This window comes from Scyliorhinus torazame, chromosome 1 (assembly GCF_047496885.1).
Source record: "Scyliorhinus torazame isolate Kashiwa2021f chromosome 1, sScyTor2.1, whole genome shotgun sequence".
Lineage (NCBI taxonomy): Eukaryota > Metazoa > Chordata > Chondrichthyes > Carcharhiniformes > Scyliorhinidae > Scyliorhinus > Scyliorhinus torazame.
This window is the reverse complement of record NC_092707.1, coordinates 303,209,617-303,231,011: the sequence shown is the minus strand read 5'-3', so window position 1 is coordinate 303,231,011 and position 21,395 is coordinate 303,209,617. Positions and strand designations below refer to the sequence as shown.

The 21,395-nt window shown below is 43.0% G+C and overlaps 2 protein-coding genes across 13 annotated transcripts in view; both read right to left on the bottom strand.

The window, feature by feature from the left end:
* Positions 1-21,395, bottom strand: part of LOC140423272 (exportin-1) — a 91,569-nt gene that overhangs the window by 31,021 nt on the left and 39,153 nt on the right. For all 12 annotated transcript variants that reach the window (XM_072507767.1, XM_072507768.1, XM_072507766.1 and 9 more), the window contains 8 exons: positions 14,861-15,042; positions 14,718-14,766; positions 14,503-14,622; positions 14,287-14,415; positions 8,202-8,360; positions 7,883-8,080; positions 7,348-7,486; positions 2,190-2,371 (listed from right to left, as the gene is read on the bottom strand). In XM_072507767.1, coding sequence (XP_072363868.1) covers positions 2,190-2,371; positions 7,348-7,486; positions 7,883-8,080; positions 8,202-8,360; positions 14,287-14,415; positions 14,503-14,622; positions 14,718-14,766; positions 14,861-15,042 — 1,158 coding nt within the window. The remainder of the gene's footprint in view (positions 1-2,189; positions 2,372-7,347; positions 7,487-7,882; positions 8,081-8,201; positions 8,361-14,286; positions 14,416-14,502; positions 14,623-14,717; positions 14,767-14,860; positions 15,043-21,395) is intronic.
* dpm3 (dolichyl-phosphate mannosyltransferase subunit 3, regulatory) lies at positions 15,051-20,418 on the bottom strand. The gene is given in 3 exon segments (XM_072507776.1): positions 15,051-15,752; positions 15,754-15,883; positions 15,885-20,418. Coding segments are annotated over 3 exon segments (378 nt in total). The 5' UTR covers positions 16,046-20,418; the 3' UTR covers positions 15,051-15,665.

The following is a 21,395-nucleotide window of genomic DNA, read 5'->3' as shown; positions in this document are numbered from 1 at the left end:
TTGAAGAGGTGGGGATGCTCTTTCTCCGGTGATGATTAATATTGTCCGCAGATTTCTGTGTCAGTGTCTCCCAGCATTTCTTTCGAAGGCTTTCTTTGGTAGGGTCAATAAGTTAATATCTACTTTTGTGTGGGCAGGTAAGACCCCTCAGTTTCACAGGGCATTTCTGAAAAGGGATAGACAATTGGGAGGTTGAAACTACCTAATCTGCTGTGTTATTACTGGGTGGCAAACAATGAAATAGTGCTGGGTGGTTTAAGGACCCGGTTCCTATATGGGGGCGAATGGAGGAGGCTTTGTGCATAGGAACGAGTTTGAGGGCCCTTATTACTGCTCCACTTCCGTTCTCTCCAGTGAAATTTTCATCGAGCCCAGTAGTAATAGCCTCTGAGGATTTGGAATCAATTTAGGCAGCATTTTAAATTAAGCTTTATGCTGCTGTTGGCACCGATTTGGAGGAACCATAGGTTTGTGCCGTCTGGGTTAGACTCAATGTTCAGGGCATGGATTGGAAAGGTTTAATGATTTTTTTCTGGAGAGCAGGTTTTCTGGTGTAGTTGAGATTGTGGAGAAGTTCCAGCTCCCAAGAGGAAATTTATTCAGATACTTTTAGGTGTACGGTTTTGTGTGTGAGGAGCTTCCTTCGTTTCCCCTGGTGCCGGCACCCTCGCTTTTGGATGGGTGGATAGGGTTCTGTCCTTGGATGAGCTGGGGCAGAGAAGGATCTCAGAAATTTTGGGGCGGCTGCTGACTACAGAGCAGGCATCCCTGGGAGACGTAAAGAGGAAGTAGGAGGATGACCTGGGTTGTGTTTTGGGGGTGGCGATGTGAGAGAGGTTAAGTCTGATACAGTTCAACAGTTCAAGGTGGAGGACAGGTGTGAGTGGTACTCTGGGGGCCGGCAGACCACACACTATGTTCTGGTCCTGTCCAAGCTGGTTAGTTTTTGGGACTCCTTCTTTGAAACAATGCCAGGGATTCTGGGAACCAGTTGGTGGCCATTTTTGCAGTGTCAGACTTGCCGGTGCTACAGATGGGGACGAAGGTAGATGTTTTGGCATTCGCCTCGCTAATAGCCCAGAGGAGAGTCCTGCTTGGGTGGAGGTCTCCAGTGCCACCTCAGGCTTTGCCCAATGGAATTCCTGTACCTGGAGAAGATCAAGTACGTGATTTATTTTGGGGGGGGGGGGGGGGGGGGGGGGGGGGCGGCTCGGATGGGTATTGGCTTATTTTCATAATGTTTTAAAATTCTGTTTGACCGACATTTAGCTTGGATGGGTCATAGAATTTACAGTGCAGAAGGATGCCATTTAGCCCATCGAGTCTGTACCGGCCCTTGGAAAGAGCACTCCAGCCAAGCCCACACCTCCACCCTATCCCTGTAACCTCACCCAACCTTTTTGGACACTAAGGGCAATTTAGCATGATCAATCCACCTGACCTGCACATCTTTCGACCATCGAAGGAAACCGGAGCACTCAGAGAAAACCCACGCAGACACAGGGAGAACGTGCAGACTCCGCAGACAGTGACCCAAGCCGCGAATTGAACCTGGGACCCTGGAGCTGTGAAGCAACTGTGATAACCACTGTGCTACCATGCCGCCCCCGTGTTGGGGTTATTGTTGTAATATTGGAAAATTTTGTTCAAATAAAAATATTTGGAAAAAATGTTTTACAACATTTATATATCAATGTGAAAGCTCCAACCACCTTGGTTTACTTGAATTACCTAAAGGGCACTGTACAAGCACATCTCCAAGAGGAAAGTCATCCACATCCTTTCCTCTCCATTATTCTGTGGGGTGACCACCTAATTTTTCTCTGTTCAAACAACACGATGCCGACAACTTCTGAAACATGCATTCTGCCTGGCTACATTTCAAGATATGCAACATCAACCATACTGCTGTATTATTTATCACTGCCAACACTGCAAGTCTAGTTCTTGATGTCACCATTTACCAACTGATATACTACTGGAGTGTTAACTTGAAGCAAGACTTTCCTGTTCAGCCAATGGTATAAATTCAGGTGCACTGAGCATTCTAATGTTCCAATTCTCATACATCAGACCTGGCAAATTTACTTAAATGGATTGGTGCAGTAATTTGCAGTTTACATATAAGCAACAGTTGTTAACCAACTGAAAACAGCTCCTGATCTTCCATACAATATCAATGCACTTACTTTTATTACAGTCACCAGAAATCTCTTCTCATCTTCCTCATGCATAGCACCACTAATTGAGCCAATAGCCCAACAGAGGGTGTTCAGATTCTTCCATGACCATTCAGTACCATTCACCTGGTTGTGAAGTTTATCAGTCATAATACGTTCTGTATCTGCATAGTCCAAGTGAGTAAGGTACACTGCAAAAGAGCAGACAAAATTATGAAAATAATTAACATTAGTTACTTTATTTCCTGTGCACAGCATTACACTTTTCAAAACACAATTTACAGAAGTACACCACTTAGCCCTTTGACTGTCCCACTATTCAACGTGATCATGACAAATCTACAGCCTACTTCATCTGCCCCATTTACTACACATCTTTTGGATTAACATAAAATGTATCAACTCCAGCTTTTTTTAATGAGCAATTAGCTTAGCATTGATTGCCATTTATGGAAGAATTCCAAACTTCAACTATCCTTTGCCTTTACAAGTTCTTCCTAACTTCACTCCCGAAAGTCTGGGTCTAATTTTTAGACTATGTCACCGAGTTCCAGACTCCCAAACCAGTAGAAACAGTTTCTCCCAACCTACCCTAACTGTTCCATTTCAATTTTTAAAAACTTCGATCAAATTGCCCCTTAATCTTCCAAATTTCAGAGAGGTCAACACCAGTTTATATAATGTGTGTTAAGTTTTGGTCACTTTATCACTATATGTTTACTACACCTTCACTGGCAATATGTCCAGATCTGTATTTTGTTTGTGTCTAGAATTTACAGTGCAGGAGGCCATTGAGCCCATCAAGTCTGCAACGGCCCTTGGAAAGAGCATCCCTACTTAAGCCCACACCTCCACCCCAATCCCCGTAACCCCGCTATTTTCGAATTTGGAAATTGAGCTATCGTATTAGTCATTAATGAATATGGTGAATTGTTGAGGCCCCAGCACATCCTTGTGGGAAACCACTAATCACTCCTGCCAATTTAAGCACATGTCTATTTTCCCAACTCTTGTACCCTGCCTGACAGCCAATTTGCTAACCCAGTCAATAGGTTACTTAAGTCCATGAGCTTTAGCCAAAAGTCATTTATTTAGGGTACCCAATTATTTTTTTCCAATTAAGGGGCAATTTAGCACACCAATCCTGCACATCTTTGGGTTGTGTGGGTGTGCAAACTCCACACAGACAGTGACTCAGGGACCTCAGTGCTGTAGGTAGCAGTGCTAACCACTGTGCCACCATGCCAAAAGTCATTTATGATGGACAACAAATGCCATCCGAAATCCATACAAACAACATCAATAGACATTGCCTTCTCCAGTATTTTGGCCATCTATAAAAAAATAAATTAGACATGCCCTACCCGTTGCAAATTCATGCTGGGCCTTACCGACCAGTTGAAAATTTAAAGTGTTCAGTCACTCTTTCAAACTTATAATCTCTGGTAATTTCAAATTTTTGTTTGGAAGAGAGGAGAGATGACTGTAGATTTAAAGGGAGAGGGGGACAACTGCTGAAATCAGAACTGTTTTACAATATCAGCCAACATGACAACCAAGAGGGAAATTGGGCAATCAAAATGTTAGTTGGAACAGAATCGTGAGAACAAGAAGTCTCGTGGATAAGATGGGCTCATAGGGTTGGGCATATGTAGAGATAGGAGAGAAACAAAAATGCAAATTCAGGGCTAAGGAAAACATATGAATTAAGAGGATCAGGCCACTCAGCCCCTTGAGCCTGCGCTGCCATTTAATAAGACCATGGCTGATGTTATTGTGGCTGCAATCTCAGTTTCCTCCCCCCCAATACTCTTTGACTCTGTTGTTAGTCAAGAAAATATCTACCTCTTCCTTGAAAATATTTAATGCCCCTTTCTCTATCCCTCTCTCAAAGCAAGGAGGGAAAAAAAACTTGGCCAGGTAGGCTTGAAGAGAGGAAAGGCATGACTGGGGCAGCTAATCAGATGTTCTCAATATAATGACAAGAGGTTCATGAGCTCTTCATGTTTGTTGTTGGGAGAATGGGGAGAGAAGGGTTTAAGATAGTCTGCAGAGAAGGGCAGCACAGTAGTGCAGTGGTTAGCACTGCTGCTTCATGGTGCCGAGGTTCGATCCCGGCCCCTGGTTACTGTCCGTGTGAAGTTTGCACATTCTCCCCGTGTCTGCGTGGGTCTCACCCCCACAACCCAAAGAATTGCAGGGTAGGTGGACTGGCCATGCTAAATGCATGCAAGCATTCCATCCCAGTGACAGGGCAGTTTATTTACACCCTAGATGCTGGGAGTTTCCCCAATCTACAAACGTCATATAGGCGGCACGGTGGCGCAGTGGTCAGCCCTGCTGCCTCACGGTGCCAAGGATCAGGGTTCGATCCAGATCCATGTGGAGTTTACACTCTCCCAGTGTCTGCCTGGGAATTCTCTTTGGGAGTTCTTGGTGACTAAAATAGTGTTTAACAAACTTAAGAGTTCTTTGAGGAAGGGCAACACGGTGGCGCAGTGGTCAGCACTGCCACTTACGGCGCTGAGCACCCGGGTTCGATCCTGGCCCTGGGTCACTGCTTGTGTGGAGTTTGCACATTTCTCCCAGTGTTTGCGTCGGTTTCGCCCCCACAACTCAAAGATGTGCAGGCTAGGTGGATTGGCCATGCTAAATTGCCCCGTAATTTAAAAAAATGAATTGGGTACTCTGATTTTTTTTTTTAATGTGTGAAAATGATTACAGGCATACAAATATGTTGGACCGCTAGCCGAGCCATCGACTCACTTCGTTTCAAACATGTTTTAAAAAAAAAACGTATTCTTATTCTAAATTTTTTACATTTGAAGCACACAACGGTACATAATAACCCAACACCCCCCCCCACCCCCAAAGCAGCTGACAGTAACCAGCTCATTGTAATGTAGTCTCGCATATGGAGGAGAGATTGACTAGGTTCGAATTGTTCTGAGATTGACTAGGTTAGAATTGTTCTCACTAGAGTCCAGAAGAATGAGGAGGGATCTCATAGAGACTTATAAAATCCTAACAGGACTAGACAGGGTAGATGCAGGGAAGATGTTTCCAATGGTGGGTGTGTCCAGAATCAGGGGTCACAGTCACAAGGATTCAGGGTAAACCATTTTGGACAGAGTTGAGGAGATATTTCTTCACCCAGAGTGGTGAGCCTGTGGAACTCATTGCCACAGGAAGTAATTGATGCTAAAACATTGAATATATTCAAGAGGCGGCTAGATACAGCACGTGGGGAGAATGGGATCAAAGGCTACGGGGAGAAAGCAGGTTTAGGCTATTGAGTTGGATGATCAACCATGATAGTGATAAATGGCGGAGCAGGGTCGAAGGGCCAAAAGGCCTCCTCCTGCTCCTATCTTCTATGTATCTATAAACAAACCCCATCTCTCATGGAACTCCTCACTCGCACCCTCAGAGCAAATTTCAAATTATCCAAGAGCAAGAACTCAATTAATTCCCCCAACCACACAGAGGCACAGGGTGGAGAAACTGACCTCCGCCCCAACATCTGCCCCGCTCCAGTCTACAATTCTGGCAAGTCCGACATCCTAAATATGGCCCCCAGGAGACTGAGCTTTAAATCTACATACAAGATCGCCGACATGGTGCTGAAGAACGGCTTCAAATTTCTCCAACTTTGGGCAGGACCAGAACATATGTACATGATTGGCTGGGTCCCTCCCACACCGCTCACAAATATCCTCCACCCTCTCATACAACAAACTCATCCCCGATTTAGTCAGATGCGCCCAATGCACTAACTTGCATCAACCCCAGCCTCGGACAGGAGTTTGAGGCATTCACCCTCCACAACACCTCACACCATAGCACCTCCTCATCCTCCCACTTGGTCTTAAACCCCTCCAGTGAGGCCATATCCTTCCCCCAAATCCTCCAATAAATCACCGAGATGACGCCCCCACTTCCCCCAAACGTCTCCCCCAGTATCTCCAAACTCACAAACCGCCCTTCTAAAGGCAAGTCCTTCAATTCCATCACCCTTGCTCCTCCCATTCCCGGAACCTAGCATCCATCCTTGCTGGCTCAAACTCATGGTTTCCTCAGATCGGCGTCAACTTCGACCCCGTCCCTAACCTCAAGTGCTGCTGAAATTGCCTCCATATTTTCAATGTAGCCACCATCACCAGAGTACTTCCCTGGGGCAAACATTTGCCTGCAACTCCGACTGCTTACAAGAGCCTGCCTCCATACTCACAAAGCTTCCATCAACTTATTCTAGCCTCGCACATTCTTGGCGTTCGCCACCGCCCCCGCCCCCCCAATAATAGTAAAACAGGTTTGGAAGGGCCAGACCCACCGCGTGTCACCCTTTCTGGAGTACCGCCCTCCTAATCCTTGCGACCGTACCTGCCCAGGCAAACAACGAGACCAAGCTATCCATCCACATAAAAAATGATTTGGGCAAAAAGACCATAGGTGCAGAAATAATAAAAACCGCGGCAAAATGTTCATCTTAACTGCCAGCACCCAGCCTGCCAATGGTAGGGAAGGCTATTCCATCTCAGTAAATCTGCCTTGATCCTCCCCATCAGACTCTCCTGGGCAGTCCCATTATGTTCCCCACTGAAGAGCCAGAGTTGGAAATATACAGCAACAGATCATCCACATACAGGGACACCCTATGCTCCACCCACACTCCCTCTCTTTCCCTCTCCCCTCCCGCATTTATCGGAGCACCTCAGCACTGTGGCCAAGGGCTCTACTGCCAGCGCAAACAGAAGAGGGGATGTAGGGCACCCCTGCCTCGTTCCCCCAAGCAATAGAAATAACCTGAATTAATTTCATTTATATGCACACACAACACTGGATCTTTATACAACAATTTCACCCATGCCACAAACTTAGGCCCAATCCAGAAACTTTCTATAAAACTCCACCGGGAAACCATCCGGCCCTGGTGCCTTACCTGCCTGCATTTTCCCTATCGGCACCCGCGCCTCTTCCACCCGCAATGGCTCCTCCAACCTTGCCCTCTCCTGCTCTTCTACTTTGGGACACTCCAACAACCACAAAAGCTCCCTCATGTCTGACTCATCCCCCAGAGGCTGACTTATACACATTCTGATAGAAGTCAGCTTTAAACATAATTAAAGATTAACAATACCCTAGCTGGAGAAGGAGAAAACCGTACCAAGAGTCTCTCTCATATTTTTATACAAGTTGATAGAATCTGTATCCTTCATGAACTCTCGCACAACTTCGCCTTGGTCATTTTCCACCACAAGTACTTCTTCAGGTTTGGCCATGCGACTGACCATTAGTAGCCGAACCTTTGAGGAATATTATATTATAAGTCTTGCATGTGGTAATTCAAGCAGGTGTAATGGACATCAAATTACATGAAATGATTCCACATATTTAAAAGTTACACTATTTAAATAGCATTTTCTTTGGAAATACTTCCAGATAATTGTACGGACTGCTTCTAAAGAGGAAATATTGTTCCAATCAGCATATATGCAATGAAGTTGGAAAATATCTTGACCAAATCATTAAAGGAATGGTACACCTTTCTTAAAAGGAACAATGATTCGAAATGATGTGACTCCTTCCAGAGAAAGAATAAATCTCAAATGAACATTATTTAATAAGTGCTCAATGATTAAAATTTACTGAAGGAATAGTACATAGTACAGATTTCTATAAACAAACCCTCAAAAGCTTACCTTAGACAACACTGGCAAATAAAGTTGTCTCCTCGGAGGAACATCAAAATGTTGACTTCCAGAAAGCACAGGCGATGCAGGTGTTGAGAACGGACTTTCCCTGTAGAGTTCAGAAGCCAAATGGTTCCAATACTCGAGACAGATTTTGAATATTTCAGTTTCTTCCACTTCAGACACAAGCAGCATGTAATGAAGAGCCTGTAGAATAGAAAGATTTGTTTAAATTTACTTTTTAAAAAAAAAAAAATTCCTCAATTACGCACAATGATTTATTTCAATCTTACAAAATACAAAATAATATTTGCTAATATTCTCTTACCTCCATAAGAGTTTCTCTCAGATTCAATCGTTTTTCAATAAGTTGCCCATGTTCTTTCAAGAATGTACAAAGAAATAGGCTCAAGTTCTGGATGAAATTCTGTTCATCATCCTTTCCATTGGCATAAGCCACTCTAATATTGGTGTTCAAAGGAAGCATCTAATAGTACGTTTGGAGAAATTAATAAGTTATTACTCCGTCACTGTAGTGCCTAGTCATTTTTTAAAAATGCACTCAACTACTTCAAACAAGCTCAAATCCTGTCAAATATAATGCTTAGGAATCCTTTTCAGATAGGTAATAATACATTTTGCGTAAAACTACACGTGAAGGAGTTATAATCAGCACGCCATCATCCTGAAATAATGCATTGAAATCTCACTGAAGGCAGCAAGGTTGGAGGAAATGGAGAACATGGAAAACAAAAAAAAGACAGCAGTCAAGACATTCTAGAGCTATTTGTCAAATTCTGTTCATTGAACAATAATACCACGAGATGTTAAGACTACTGGAGGAAATATAATTCTCAATCAAGTCTTTTGAAACACTGATTATTCACCAAACATCAACCATGGACTTCAAGGACCATGTTGGAGGATGTTTTGGTTTACCACAACGAACATATTTAATTTTTCAGTTCAGGTAACACAAATCTTATGTGAATTAGGAGGAATAGGCCACTCGGCCCTTCAAATCTGCTCTGCCATTCAACATGATCATCGCTGATCTGATTGTAACGGCAACTCCACATTCCCGCCTACTCCAGATTACCTTTCACCCTCTTGCTCCATCTGGCTCTATCTTAAAAGGAAAAAAATTCTCATTTGTTTTAAATGAGAAACTCCTTATTTTTAAGCAACCCCAATATATACTTCTATAAAATATTTAAGCCTGAAACAAAAATATTCCTATGCAAATTCCATTTAGTAATAATATTCTGAACCATTCTCTTGAAAAGACAGACATACTTCTCCCTAGCTTAATTTCCATAATAACTTTCCATTTCAATGCAGGGGGAGCACCTTTCAATCCTTCCTTTAATTCCGATCCCTTGTACCTATTGATCCCACCCCTCTCCCCTCCCAAGTACTTAATTAAGTCTACTCAAAGTATCTCAGATTTCAACGGTGTGAAATATTTACTCAATGCTTCTAAGCTGCCGTTAACAGACATTTATAAACGAACACCAGATACATATACTTTACATAAGATTTTGTGCTCTTTTATTACTCTTCTGGTCTATAACAACATCAACCAGTGAAGTTCATCAGATCCAGAATTTTTTAAATATTTAGAACACTCAAAAATGAGTGACAGAGCCCAAGTGCAAAATACAGGGTATGATATGGTTTTTCCAAATAGTAAAATATTAGAAATACGAGTAAACGATATGGCTTCTCAATCCTAGTCCACCATTTAAATCCACACATTCAAAACCATGGTTGATTTTCTGCTTCAACTCCACTTTTCTGCCCACTCCCCAGATTGTTTGGTTCCATGAAAAGATCCAAAATGTATCTATTTCAACCATAAATATGGTCAACAATGGAGCATCCACACCCTCTGGGATAGAGAATTTCAAAGACTCACAGCCCCCTTGTATAAAGAAATATCTCAAGCAATCTATCTTTATCCCAATACGGTGCCCTCTTGTTCTAGATTCCCCAGCTGGGAGAAACGAGAATTAACCAGTGCCTATGCTGTCAAACCACTTCGGAATCTTGTATGCTTAAATAGTTTCTCCCCCCCCCCCCTTGTTCTTCTAAACTTGAGAGCATAGACCCAATTTACTCAGCCTCATCATGGGACGACCCCATCCTAGAAAACCACCTATTGAATCTTTACTGTACTGCCAAGGCAAGCGTAAAATCTGCCTTCAATATGGAGGGCAAAACAGTGCTCAGTATTCCAGTTGTGGAAAGCCCGATACAGTTGTAGAAATACTTCCCCCTTATCCTTGCACTCCAATCCCCTTGGAAGGTCAGCATGCCATTTGCACACTTAATCACCACTGCTACTGAAAAGGGGGCAGGGTGGAGGGGAAGGCAAGGTTTTGCCTGCAAACATTACATCTCAAAAACTGACAGATTTCAACAAAACTTGGCACAGAGATAGGGCTTGTCCCAAGGAAAAACTGATGAGCTTTTGGCAAAGATGGGAATCCAGATCCTGAATTTTTAAAATGGTAACTTTCCTTTTTGTGGTTCGTCTCAGCTGCTGTGGTGGAATTTGTCACAGCTGTCAAAATGTTAGTAGAGTTTTCAAACCAAGTTATTAGGTGTGGATTGGCCTGAAGCCAGTGAGATGGGAGCCCTCTGAACATCAACACTTACAGGTTTCATGCCTTCAAGAAATATTCTACTTTTCTATTCCTATTACCGTAGTAAATAATCTCAGACTTCCCCATATTATTCCCCATTTGCCATCTTGTCCATTTGCTTCACTGTCTGGATCTCTCTGCAGCGTCTGTGCCTCCCTCACAGCTTACATTTCCAAAAAGTTTTCTATTGTTAACAAACCTGGATATATTAACCATGGTCTCTTTGTCCAAGTCATTAGAGATAGGTAGCTGAGGTTCCAGCACTGATGTCACCAGTCACATCTTGCCAACTTGAAAATTCCCTGTTGATTTTACTGTTTTGTATCCATTAATCAATCCTACATCCATGTTAATATATACCCTCAACTCCATAAACCCATATCTTATTAACCTTTCGCATAACACTATATATATTTTTTTAAAACCTTAGTCCTGGCAAACTACCATTTCATGTCCAACCTCCCTCTCCTACATCCATACACATTGTTGCCTCTCGAGTCTGTTCCCATCTTTCCCAGAACTTGTATCAGCCACGATTGAATGACGGAGCAGACTCGATGGGCTAAGTGGCCTAATTCTGCTCCTATGTTTTATAGTTTTATTACTCCAATCAGATTTCTGCCCTGCCACAGAACTAAAATAACCAAGTCATAAATTATATCTTAAGTTACTGTGACAAAAGTTAAACTATCCCTTTGTCCTTTGGAACCGATCTGCAGCCTTTGGCATGGTTGACCATGCCGTCCTCCTCCAACACTTCTCCACTGTCATCCAGCTGGATAGGTCCGTTCTCACCTGTTCTATTCTTATCTATCTAATCACAGACAACTAATCACTTGCAATGGCTTTGCTTCCTGCTCGAGTAATACTACCTTTTGTGTTCCCCAAGGATTTCATCGCTCCTCTACGTAACGTTAAATTCTCAACAACATCCAATATTGCATGACAGGTTTCTTCCAATTAAAATTGGGAAGACTGAAGACATTGTTTTCAGACCCACCCCAAATTCCATTCCCTGGTCATAGGTTCTATCCCTCTTCCTGGCAACAATCTGAGATTAAGCCAGTTAGTTAACAAACTTGGTGTCACATTTAAACCTGAGCTTTTGATCTAACTCCTGCCATCACCAGGACTGCCCATTTCCACCTCCGTAACATCACCCAACTTTGCCCATCTCAGATTATCTGCTGCTAAAACCCTCACTCAGCCTTCATTACTTCTAGAATCAAATATTCCAAAGCACTACTGGCCTGTCTCTCACATTCTACCCTCCGTAAACTAGAGGTCATTCATAACTCTACTACCCATGACTTGCTACAAGCCCCATTTCAGTATTATGTGTGTTCATTGATCTACATCATTGATTATCTGGGAACCAATGTATTGATTTTAGAATTCTCATTCTGGGTTTCAAATCCCTCCGTAGTCTTAGCCCTCTTATTTTTGTAATCTTCTTCAATCAACAACCCAGTGGGATATCTGCATTCCTCCAATTCTGGCCTCTTATGTATTCATAATTAGAACCTCCCCATTGGTGGTCGTGTCTTCAGTTGCCTAGGCCGCAAACTTTGGAGTACCATCCGTTCATCTCGCTCTACCTCACTTTTCTCCTTTAAGATGTACCTCATCTCTTTGACCAAGCTTTTGTCATTTGGCCTAATATTTCCATACATGGCTGTTTACAATGCTCCTGTGAAGCACCTTGGCAAGTTTCATTATATTAAAAAGTACTCCATAAGTTGCTGTTGTTATCAACGGAATTTTGGGCATGCTGCATATGCTGGATCTACTGGTTCCTATCTACCCTGCTAGGTACATCCTCAAAAATGTTTGACATAACAGGGTAGATTTCCCTTTCACAAAACCATGCCGACTTGCAATCATACTATGACTTTCTAAGTGGATTGTTGAGACTTCCTTAGGAATAGGTTCTTGCATTTTTCAGATGACTGATTGGGAAGACAGTTATATCTCCCCACTTTCTTGATTAGTGGTGTTCCATCTACTACCAATCCACTCGGACCACTGAATAATCTAGGGAATTTGAAAATCAGAACCTGTGCATCCGCTATTCGTTGCAGCTACTTCTTTTAGAACCTTAGGATGTGGATAGAAGCAAATTACTGCAGATGCTGGAATCTGAAACCAAAAGAGAAAATGCAAGAAAATCTCAGCAGGTCTGGCAGCATCTGAGAGAGAAAAGAGCTAACGTTTTGAAAGCTCTGCTTTGACAAAGGGTAACCTGGATTCAAAACGTTTGCTCTTTTCTCTCCTTACAGATGCAGCCAGATCTGCTGAGATTTTCCAGCATTTTTTCTTTTGGGCTTAGGATGTGGATCATCAGCATTTGTCAAGATTTCAGTCCACAAATACAAATTTCTCCAATAGATTTTCTCTGCCAATATCACTTTATGGTTCTCTTATCTGCTCTTTGCTTACCCTCTACTTCTGGGACATAATTTCAGTCATCTACTGCAAAGACAGACAATATTTGTTCAACATCTCTACCATTCAATTGCCTCCAGGTCTACGGGACCACTTAAAAAAATGTTTTATATGCACTTCAGTTAATTCTCATTCTTTATTTCCCCTCATCAGCTTATTGGTCATTCTTTGCTGGTTTCTAAAACTCTTTCCATCATCAGACTTACTACTAGTCTTCATAATATTATAAATTTCTATTAATCTAGTATGCCGCGATTGCGCTTTTAAAAAAAAAAAGGTGAAACATTTTTGATGAACGTGTTGAATAGTTTCTTTAAACGTTTGTTGCTCTTTAATTTTTGCGATACCTTTTACTCTATTTACCCAATCAATCTTAGCCAGCCTACCGATATAATTGGTTTGAAGTTATTTTTGGTCTTGAATAGTCATTCGTCAATTTAGTAATTCAATTGTATTAGGATTATTTTTTCCCCATAGGATTTTATACATCAGATTACCAAGTAACCCTGACTCATTATGCAACACTAGACCTAAAATAGCCTTGTCCCTAGTTGGTTCCACAAAGCCGTCATAAATGCATTCCACAAACTAAACTTGCTTACATATGTGCAAGCAAGAAAAAGAAACTAAGAACGAAAAAACAGTAGCCAATTTTGAGAGTTAAATCAGATAGCATCTTCTGCATTTTCAAGTTTAAATAAATATACATAGACTCCAGAAGTTGCTGTCTTATATACTGACTGACAGTCAAGGCTGCTAGTCTTGAAGCTACTTTTAGCACAAAATTCAGGCTACTCTGTTTTGTCCATAAACAAGTTTGCGATTATTTTGTCTAAAACAATGTGAGTTTTTTTTACAGCCATGGAGTAAATAGCCATTAAATTATTTAAGTTAAATTATTCAATTAAGCGCAAGATCCCACTTCTGGAGGAAGCTTCAGCAATCTTGTCTTCAGAGCACAACTAAGCTCATGTTATTTCATGATGTTTTCATTGGTTGATTTGTAGTCTGAAAAATACTTTCAATACTCGCTGATGGGCAAATTGAAGCCAGACATACATACATATATATATATATATATATATATATATTTATATATATATATAAAATAAATATAAAAATAATAATATATATATATAAATAATAATAAATATATAAATAATAATAAATATATATACATATAATATATACCGTAAACTAATGGGAACATTGATCCTTGCATGTGTGCTGATTTAGATAGGAATAGTATCTAGACCTTCAGAGACCACAGTAGTAGAATTACTGCTTTCACAAAATGGGGGTGAGGGGTGGTTGAAATACCTGTTTCAGTTGTATCATTGTTAGTGTAAAGAGAGTAACAAACTGTTCTTCATACTGGCTGACACTCACTCCAGCTATCTCTGTCAGGCACTTCAGAGTTACATTTCTGAACATGGGCACATTCAGAAACTAAAAGGAAAAGCAACATGTTATTTAGGGTAGTCTTCACTTGCTTATAGAATCTTCTGCAGATTGTGAAAATATGAATGCACATACCTTATAGATCAGTGTACTAATTAATTTAGTTTCAAAGATGTATCCAAGTGGAATCCAGTTCAAGAATCTCAGCAATGTTTCCAAGGTTGCTTGAACAAGAGGGGCATTTTGAGAGTTTTCCTACAATCAAATATAAAAAGACAAAAGTTTGGGATGAAATCTGCCTGAATTAATGAAGGAATGCAGATTTTAAAAACATGAAATTTCTTATTTACCATGACAAACTGGCACAGCTGGAATATCTGAGAGAATTCATTGCACATACTGTAAGGAAACAAGAAGTCACTATTAAGTCACTGGAATAACTTGAAACATTTAGAAAAAAGTTGACTGGAGTTTTAAAAATTCCAGGTTATACCTGTCCTTCAGGTGTTTTGCTTTAACTTGAGTCATCTGCCCACTGGAGAAGTCAAACACTTCCTCGCTCAGCAATTTAAGAATAATCATGTTGTTCTGACACAAGCTCTCACTGGTTCTACTTGCACCTACAATGTCACTGATGAACGTGGGCCAGTGCTTCGGCCACTCCTGTTTGAGTATCTGTGTAAATAATCATACATAGTTAAATATTTAGTGCTAAATTAAATATCTTAAGGTAGGATGGCCAATATTTTGCTCCATCAGTTACAGCAGCTGGTCTACATTAACCATTACGGAGGCATAGAAGCACAAACATTCTAATAGTTCTGATCAATCTGAAGCATATCCAGATAAGGACCTATTACTTGAGATTCTAAAACTGATCAAAGTGTTGCTTGTTTAGAAGTGCAGAATCCCTGTTAACTGGGAGTAAGCATAAGTGAAGGCAGAAAAAACAAGGGCGAAAAACAAGTAGCGCCATAATGCAAAATAAAGTTTTTTTCTTCCCTGTAGAAGGGAGATTTTAATTGTGCCGTTTCGTTTCAAATTACAAAAGGAATTCCCGCTCGGCGAACGTGATCCGGTTACGCCTTCCCGGTTGGAGTTTGCCTGGAAATGAGGAACGCTGTCAGTCGCAGCCCCCGGCTCTCTAAGGCAGAGTGTCCTCCTCGTGAAATAGTCACTTAGCTACGGTTCCCGATTCCCTGTGTTCCTGGAGGGGGAGGGGAGGGAGAGGAAGTTCGGAGCAGAGTCGGGGGAAACCGGAACGATATACCCGTGTCTCCGTGGTCCCCCCGCCCTGCTCAGAAGCGGAAGCCCCCGGCGGCCAGGTCCCTCCGGGCCTCCCGGATCTGCGTCTGGAGTTCCTCGGACACCCCCCGGCAGTCGTTGGAAGGTGGCGAGCCAGTAGCCCATGGTGGCAAGCGAGTAGCAGCCGAACGCCACCAGCAGGGGCCAGAGCAGCTGGTGGCCGGCCAAGGGCAGCTTCAGGCCCAGCAGGTCAAAGGTCAGCGTCGCCCAGCAGCGCCAGTCCCAGCAGCTACTCCGCCAACTTGGTCATGCTGCCGGGGGCTGTAGAAGGTGGTGGGGGTTTGGGAGGGGGAGGCGCGGGTTCCGGGTCGGGTCGATGGCTGTTCGTCCTGTGTTCGCCTCTCCGCTTCCCGTGCGTCACACCGGACGTCATCGCCGCGCTGCATTCTCATGCAAAATAAAGTTAACCAGTCTAAAGGCTTTGTGTCTTAATGTGTGGAACATTCGCAACAATGCAGATGAATTAACAGCACAAATAGGGATAAATGGTTATGATATTGTTGCAATTACATGGCCAGGGATGGGAACTGAACATCCAGGGGTATTCATTATTTAGCGAGGACAGGCAAAAAGGGAAAGGAGGTGGGATAGCATCGCTAGTAAAGGGGGCAATCAATGCAATAGTGAGGGGCAGCACGGTAGCCTTGTTGATAGCACAATTGCTTCACAGCTCCAGGGTCCCAGGTTCGATTCTGGCTTGGGTCACTGTCTGTGCGGAGTCTGCATGTCCTCCCAGTGTGTGTGTGGGTTTCCTCCGGGTGCTCCGGTCTCCTCCCACAGTCCAAAGATGTGCAGGTTAGGTGGATTGGCTGTGATAAATTGCCCTTAGTGTCCAAAATTGCCCTTAGTGTTGGGTGGGGTTGCTGGGTTGTGGGGATAGGGTGGAGGTGTTGACCTTCGGTAGGGTGCTCTTTCCAGGAGCCAGTGCAGACTCGACGGGCCGGATGGCCTGCTTCTGCACTGTAAATTCTATGAATATTGGCTCGGAAAATCACAATGTGGAATTTGTACTGGTGGAGATAAGAAACTCTAAGGGGCACAAAATATTGTGGGGGTTGTCTATAGGCCCACAAACAGTAGTGGAGATGCAAGGGAAATTATTAAACAAGAAATTAGAGATGCATGCAATAATTATACAACTTTAATTTACGTATAGATTGGACAAACCAAACTAGCAATTGTTGAGTTTTTACGTGATTAGCCCAATACAGGGAGGAACCAACCAGAGGACTGGCTATTCATAATGGATACAGATAGGTTAGGTTAGATGAGTGGGACAAAATTTGGAAGATTGAATTTAACATGGATAATTATGAGGTTAGCCATTTTGGCCGGAAGAATAAAAGGGCAAATTATCTAAATGAAGAGAAACTTCAAAATGTTTCAATGCAGAGGGATCTGGGTGTCCTCATGCATGAATCGTAAAAAGTTAGAATGCAGGTGCAGCAGGTAATAAGGAAGGCAAATGGAATTTTATCATTCATTGTTAATAGAGTATAAAAGTAGGGAAGTGCTGTTGCAACTATATACGGCATAGATGAGACTGCATCTGGAGTACTGTGCAGTTTTGTCCCCCGACTTGAGGAAGGATGTAAATGCATTACAGGCGGTTCACTAGATTGATTTCAGGGATGAAGGACTTGTCTTATAAAGTGAGATCGAGCAGCTTAGGCCTATACTCACTGGAGTTTAGAAGAACGAGAGGAGATCTAATTGAGGTATACAAGATGCTAAAAAGACATGGTAGACATAGACAGGATGTTTCCCCTTGTTGGACACTAAGAATGAGCCGAAGGGGTGGCATATTTAAAACAGAAATGAGGGAGGGAGGAATTACTTCACTCAAAGGACCGTTAATCTGTGGAATTCTCTACACTGGAGTGCAGTGGACGCCGAAACATTAAACAAATTTGAGATAAATAAGATTTTTAATTAGCAGCAGGATGAAGGGTTATGGGGAGTGGGCAGGAAGGTGGAGATGAGGCAGAGACAAGATCAGCCATCATCGTATTGAATGGCTGAGCAGGCTCACGGGGCTGGATTTCCTACTCCTGGTTCTTTTGTTCTACATCTGGTTGAAAGGTATACAGTTCCAACAGGGCTGCAGAGACTAGATACAGGGATGTTTTCCCTGATTGGAGAGTCTAGAAACCAGGGACACAGTCTCAGAATACAAGGTAGACCATTTAGGACTGAGATGAGGAAAATTATCTTCACTGAAAAGGGTAATGAACCTGTGGAATGCTCTACCACAGAAGGCTGTGGAAGTTAAGTCACTAAATATATTTAAGAAAGAAATAGATTTTGATGGCATCAAGAAGTATGGGGAGGAAACGGAAATATGATATTGAGATAGAGGATTAGCCATGATCATACTGAAAGGGCCGAATGGCCTACTCCTGCTCCTAGTTTCTATTAAAAAAGCTATACAGTTCATCCATCCCATGCAATATTTGGATTAATTGATAGCTATTTGCCTGCTACCGGAATTTTAATCTCAAAGCTAACTGGAAGTTCAATCTCATTTAGATATTTGCAATCAATCAATTTAGTGTTTTTTTCATGTAAGTTCTTTGCACATGCTTCCATACATATTGGATCTAGAGGGAATTGGAGAGATTATGGGGATATTAGAGGAATTCGACCGGTTATCAGGATACAAATCGAATATGGGTAAGAGTGAGGTCTTTGCGATCCAGGTGAGGGACAGGAAAAGAGATTGGGTGAGATACCGTCAAGGTGGTGGGAGGGAGCTTTCGATATTTGGGTATCCAGGTGGCACAGGAGTGGGAGCAGCTGCATGAACTAAATTTGGGTCGGTTGGTAGATCAGATGAGGGGGGATTTTCGGAGGTGGGAAGGGCTCCCGTCGTCAGATGGTTAAAATGACAGTCCTACCGAGGTTTCTGTTTGTTTTCCGGAGCCTCCCAATTTTTATCCATAAGGCGTTCTTCAAAAAGTTGAATGCAGAGAACTCGGGATTTGTTTGGGCGAGTAAAACAGGTACTGCTGGCCCTCCCGAATTTTATTAACTACTACTGGGCGGCAAATATTGCGATGGTCAGGAAGTGGGTAGTGGGGGAGGGGTCAGTATAGGAGCGGGTGGAGGCGGTCTCATGTAAGTACACGAGTTTGGGGGCACTGTTAAGGGCACCTCTGCCATTCTTGCTGGCTTGGTACTTCACAAGCCGGTAGTGGAAGCCCTGAGGGTTTGGGGACAGTGGAGACAGCATATTGGGAAAGGGGGGGGGGTCGGTGTGGGCACCGGTATGTGATAACCACCGGTTCGGGGGGGGGTGCCATGGGGCAATGGGTTCCGGTATCTGCAGGTGAGGGATTTTGTGTGGAGGCAGGTTTCGACCTTCCTGCATCTGCCTCCCCAGAGGCTACAGGATAAGGTGGTGACGAGAACAGGAGTGGGAGAAGGGAAGGTTATAAGGAGCTGATGGAGTGGGAGGGTGCCCCTATAGGGCAGGTGAAGAGAAAGTGGGAAGAAGAGCTGGGTGGAGAGTTGGAGTCCGGGTTATGGGAGGAGGTCCAGAGGAGAGTGACCGCATCCTCGTCATGCGCCAGGTTCAGCCTGATACAGTTTAAGGTGGTCCATAGGGCACACATGACTGTGGCCCAGATGAACAGGTTCTTTGAGGAGGTGGATAGGTGTGTGCACTGTGCGGGGTGTCCTGCGAACCATGTCCATATGTTTTGGGTATGTCCAAGGCAAGGGGTTTCTGGCAGGGGTTTGCTGACATCTAGTCAGAGGTCTTAAAAGTGAGGGTGGTTCCCAGACCAGAGGTGGCGATCTTTGATGTGTCGGAAGACCCGGGGGTCCAGGGGGTGAGAGAGGCCAACGTCCTGGTCTTTGCCTCCCTGGTGGCCCGGAGACGGATCTAGGGGTGAGGGACTCGGACCTCCGAAGTCAGGGGTGTGGGTTGGCGACATAGCGGGGTTTCTCAGACGCGGAAAAATTAAATTCACCTGGAGGGATTCATTGCAAGGGTGTGCTCGGAGGTGGCAGCCGTTCATCGACTTCTTTGAGAAGAATTAAGCTGTCAGCGGTGGGGGTAGGGGGAAAGAGAGAGAGAGCGAGAAAGAAAAAGAAAGATGAGTACGGGCAGGAGAACCAACCGAGGGGTGGTTGGGGAAGCTGTCACTGTTTGTGTAAGCCATGTTGACTGGGGTTTATTGGTTATATTGTTGTGTTTTTCTTTTTGTTCAAAATTTGATGCGTAAAAATTGTTAAAATTATAAATGCCTTGATAAAATATTTTCTAAAAAAAAAAAGTTAGTTCTTTGCATTGATATTTCTATTCACTCAGCGACTAATAACAACTGATATCCATTCCATCAACTAAATGTTTGTTTGCCAGTTCCAGCCAATGCACAAAAATATTGCAGATATCATGGGTATTTAAGAGACAGGTGTACTGAAAATGAATACTGGAAAAAATCAACACAACTAGCTTATTAGCGCATTATGGGGAGTCAGGGGTGTAGTGGTATTATCAATGGACTATCATTCTAGAGATCCAGGGTAATGCTCTGGGGAGATGGGTTCAAATCCCAGCACGGCAGACGGTGGAATTGGAATGTAATAATTTAAAAAAAAAAAATCTGGCATTAAAAGTCAAATGACCGTGAAACCATTGTCGATCATTGCAAAAATCCTCCTGGCGAGGGCAGCACGGTGGTGCAGTGGTTAGCACTGCTGCCTCATGGTGTCAAGGTCCCAGGTTCGATCCCAGCTCTGGGTCACTGTCCGTGTGGAATTTGCACACGTTCTCCCAGTGTTTGCATGGGTTTCGCCCCACAACCCAAGCGTGGGTTTCACCCCCACAACCCAAAGATGTGCAGGGTAGGTGGATTGGCCATGCTAAATTGGGAAAAATTAATTGGGTACTCTAAATTTTTTATTTAAAAAAAAAAAAAAAAATCTTTCTGGCTCACTAATATCCTTCAGGGAAGGAAATCTGTCGTCTTTACCTGGTCTGGCCTACATGTGACTCCAGATCCACAGCAATAAATACCCTCTTCAATACCCTCAGGGATGGGCAACAAATGCTGGCCCAGACAGCGACACCCACATCCCATGAACGAATAAAGGAAAGAAACTAAATTTGTCTTTCACGAAACACCCATTTTTATTATTATTATTATTATTTTTTTTTTTTTTTAAAAGTAAAAACTTCAAATACACAATTATTTTTTCTCCAATTAAGGGGCAATTTAGCGTGGCCAATCCACCTAACCTGCACATCTTTGGGTTGTGGGGGTGAAACCCACGCAGACATGGGGAGAATGTGCAAACTCCACACGGACAGTGACCCAGGGCCAGGATTCGAACACAGGCCCTCAGCACCGCAGTCCCAGTGCTAACCACAGTGCCACCGTATGAAACGCCCATTCTAACTTTAATGACCAAGGCCCCTATTTACGTTGTAGAGTCAGAACAGGGCTGCTGTTCGCACTTATTTACATTTTTTTTTTTAAAAAAAAGGAAAGTTTACGGTTAGTGAGTCTGCAACCACCAACTGAGCTGGCCTCAAGATTAGTTGCATGTTGGACCCAATTCCTCCCATTTTGGTAAAAAGTTCAATCATATGTGGAAGGTGTGTCCAACTGTAATCTGCACCAAGATGAAAAGATTTAATAGAATAAAAGCACCAGTAATTAATGGTTACATTCAGGATAGAATTTAAATTCCAGCAGTTCTAAGAACAGAACCTC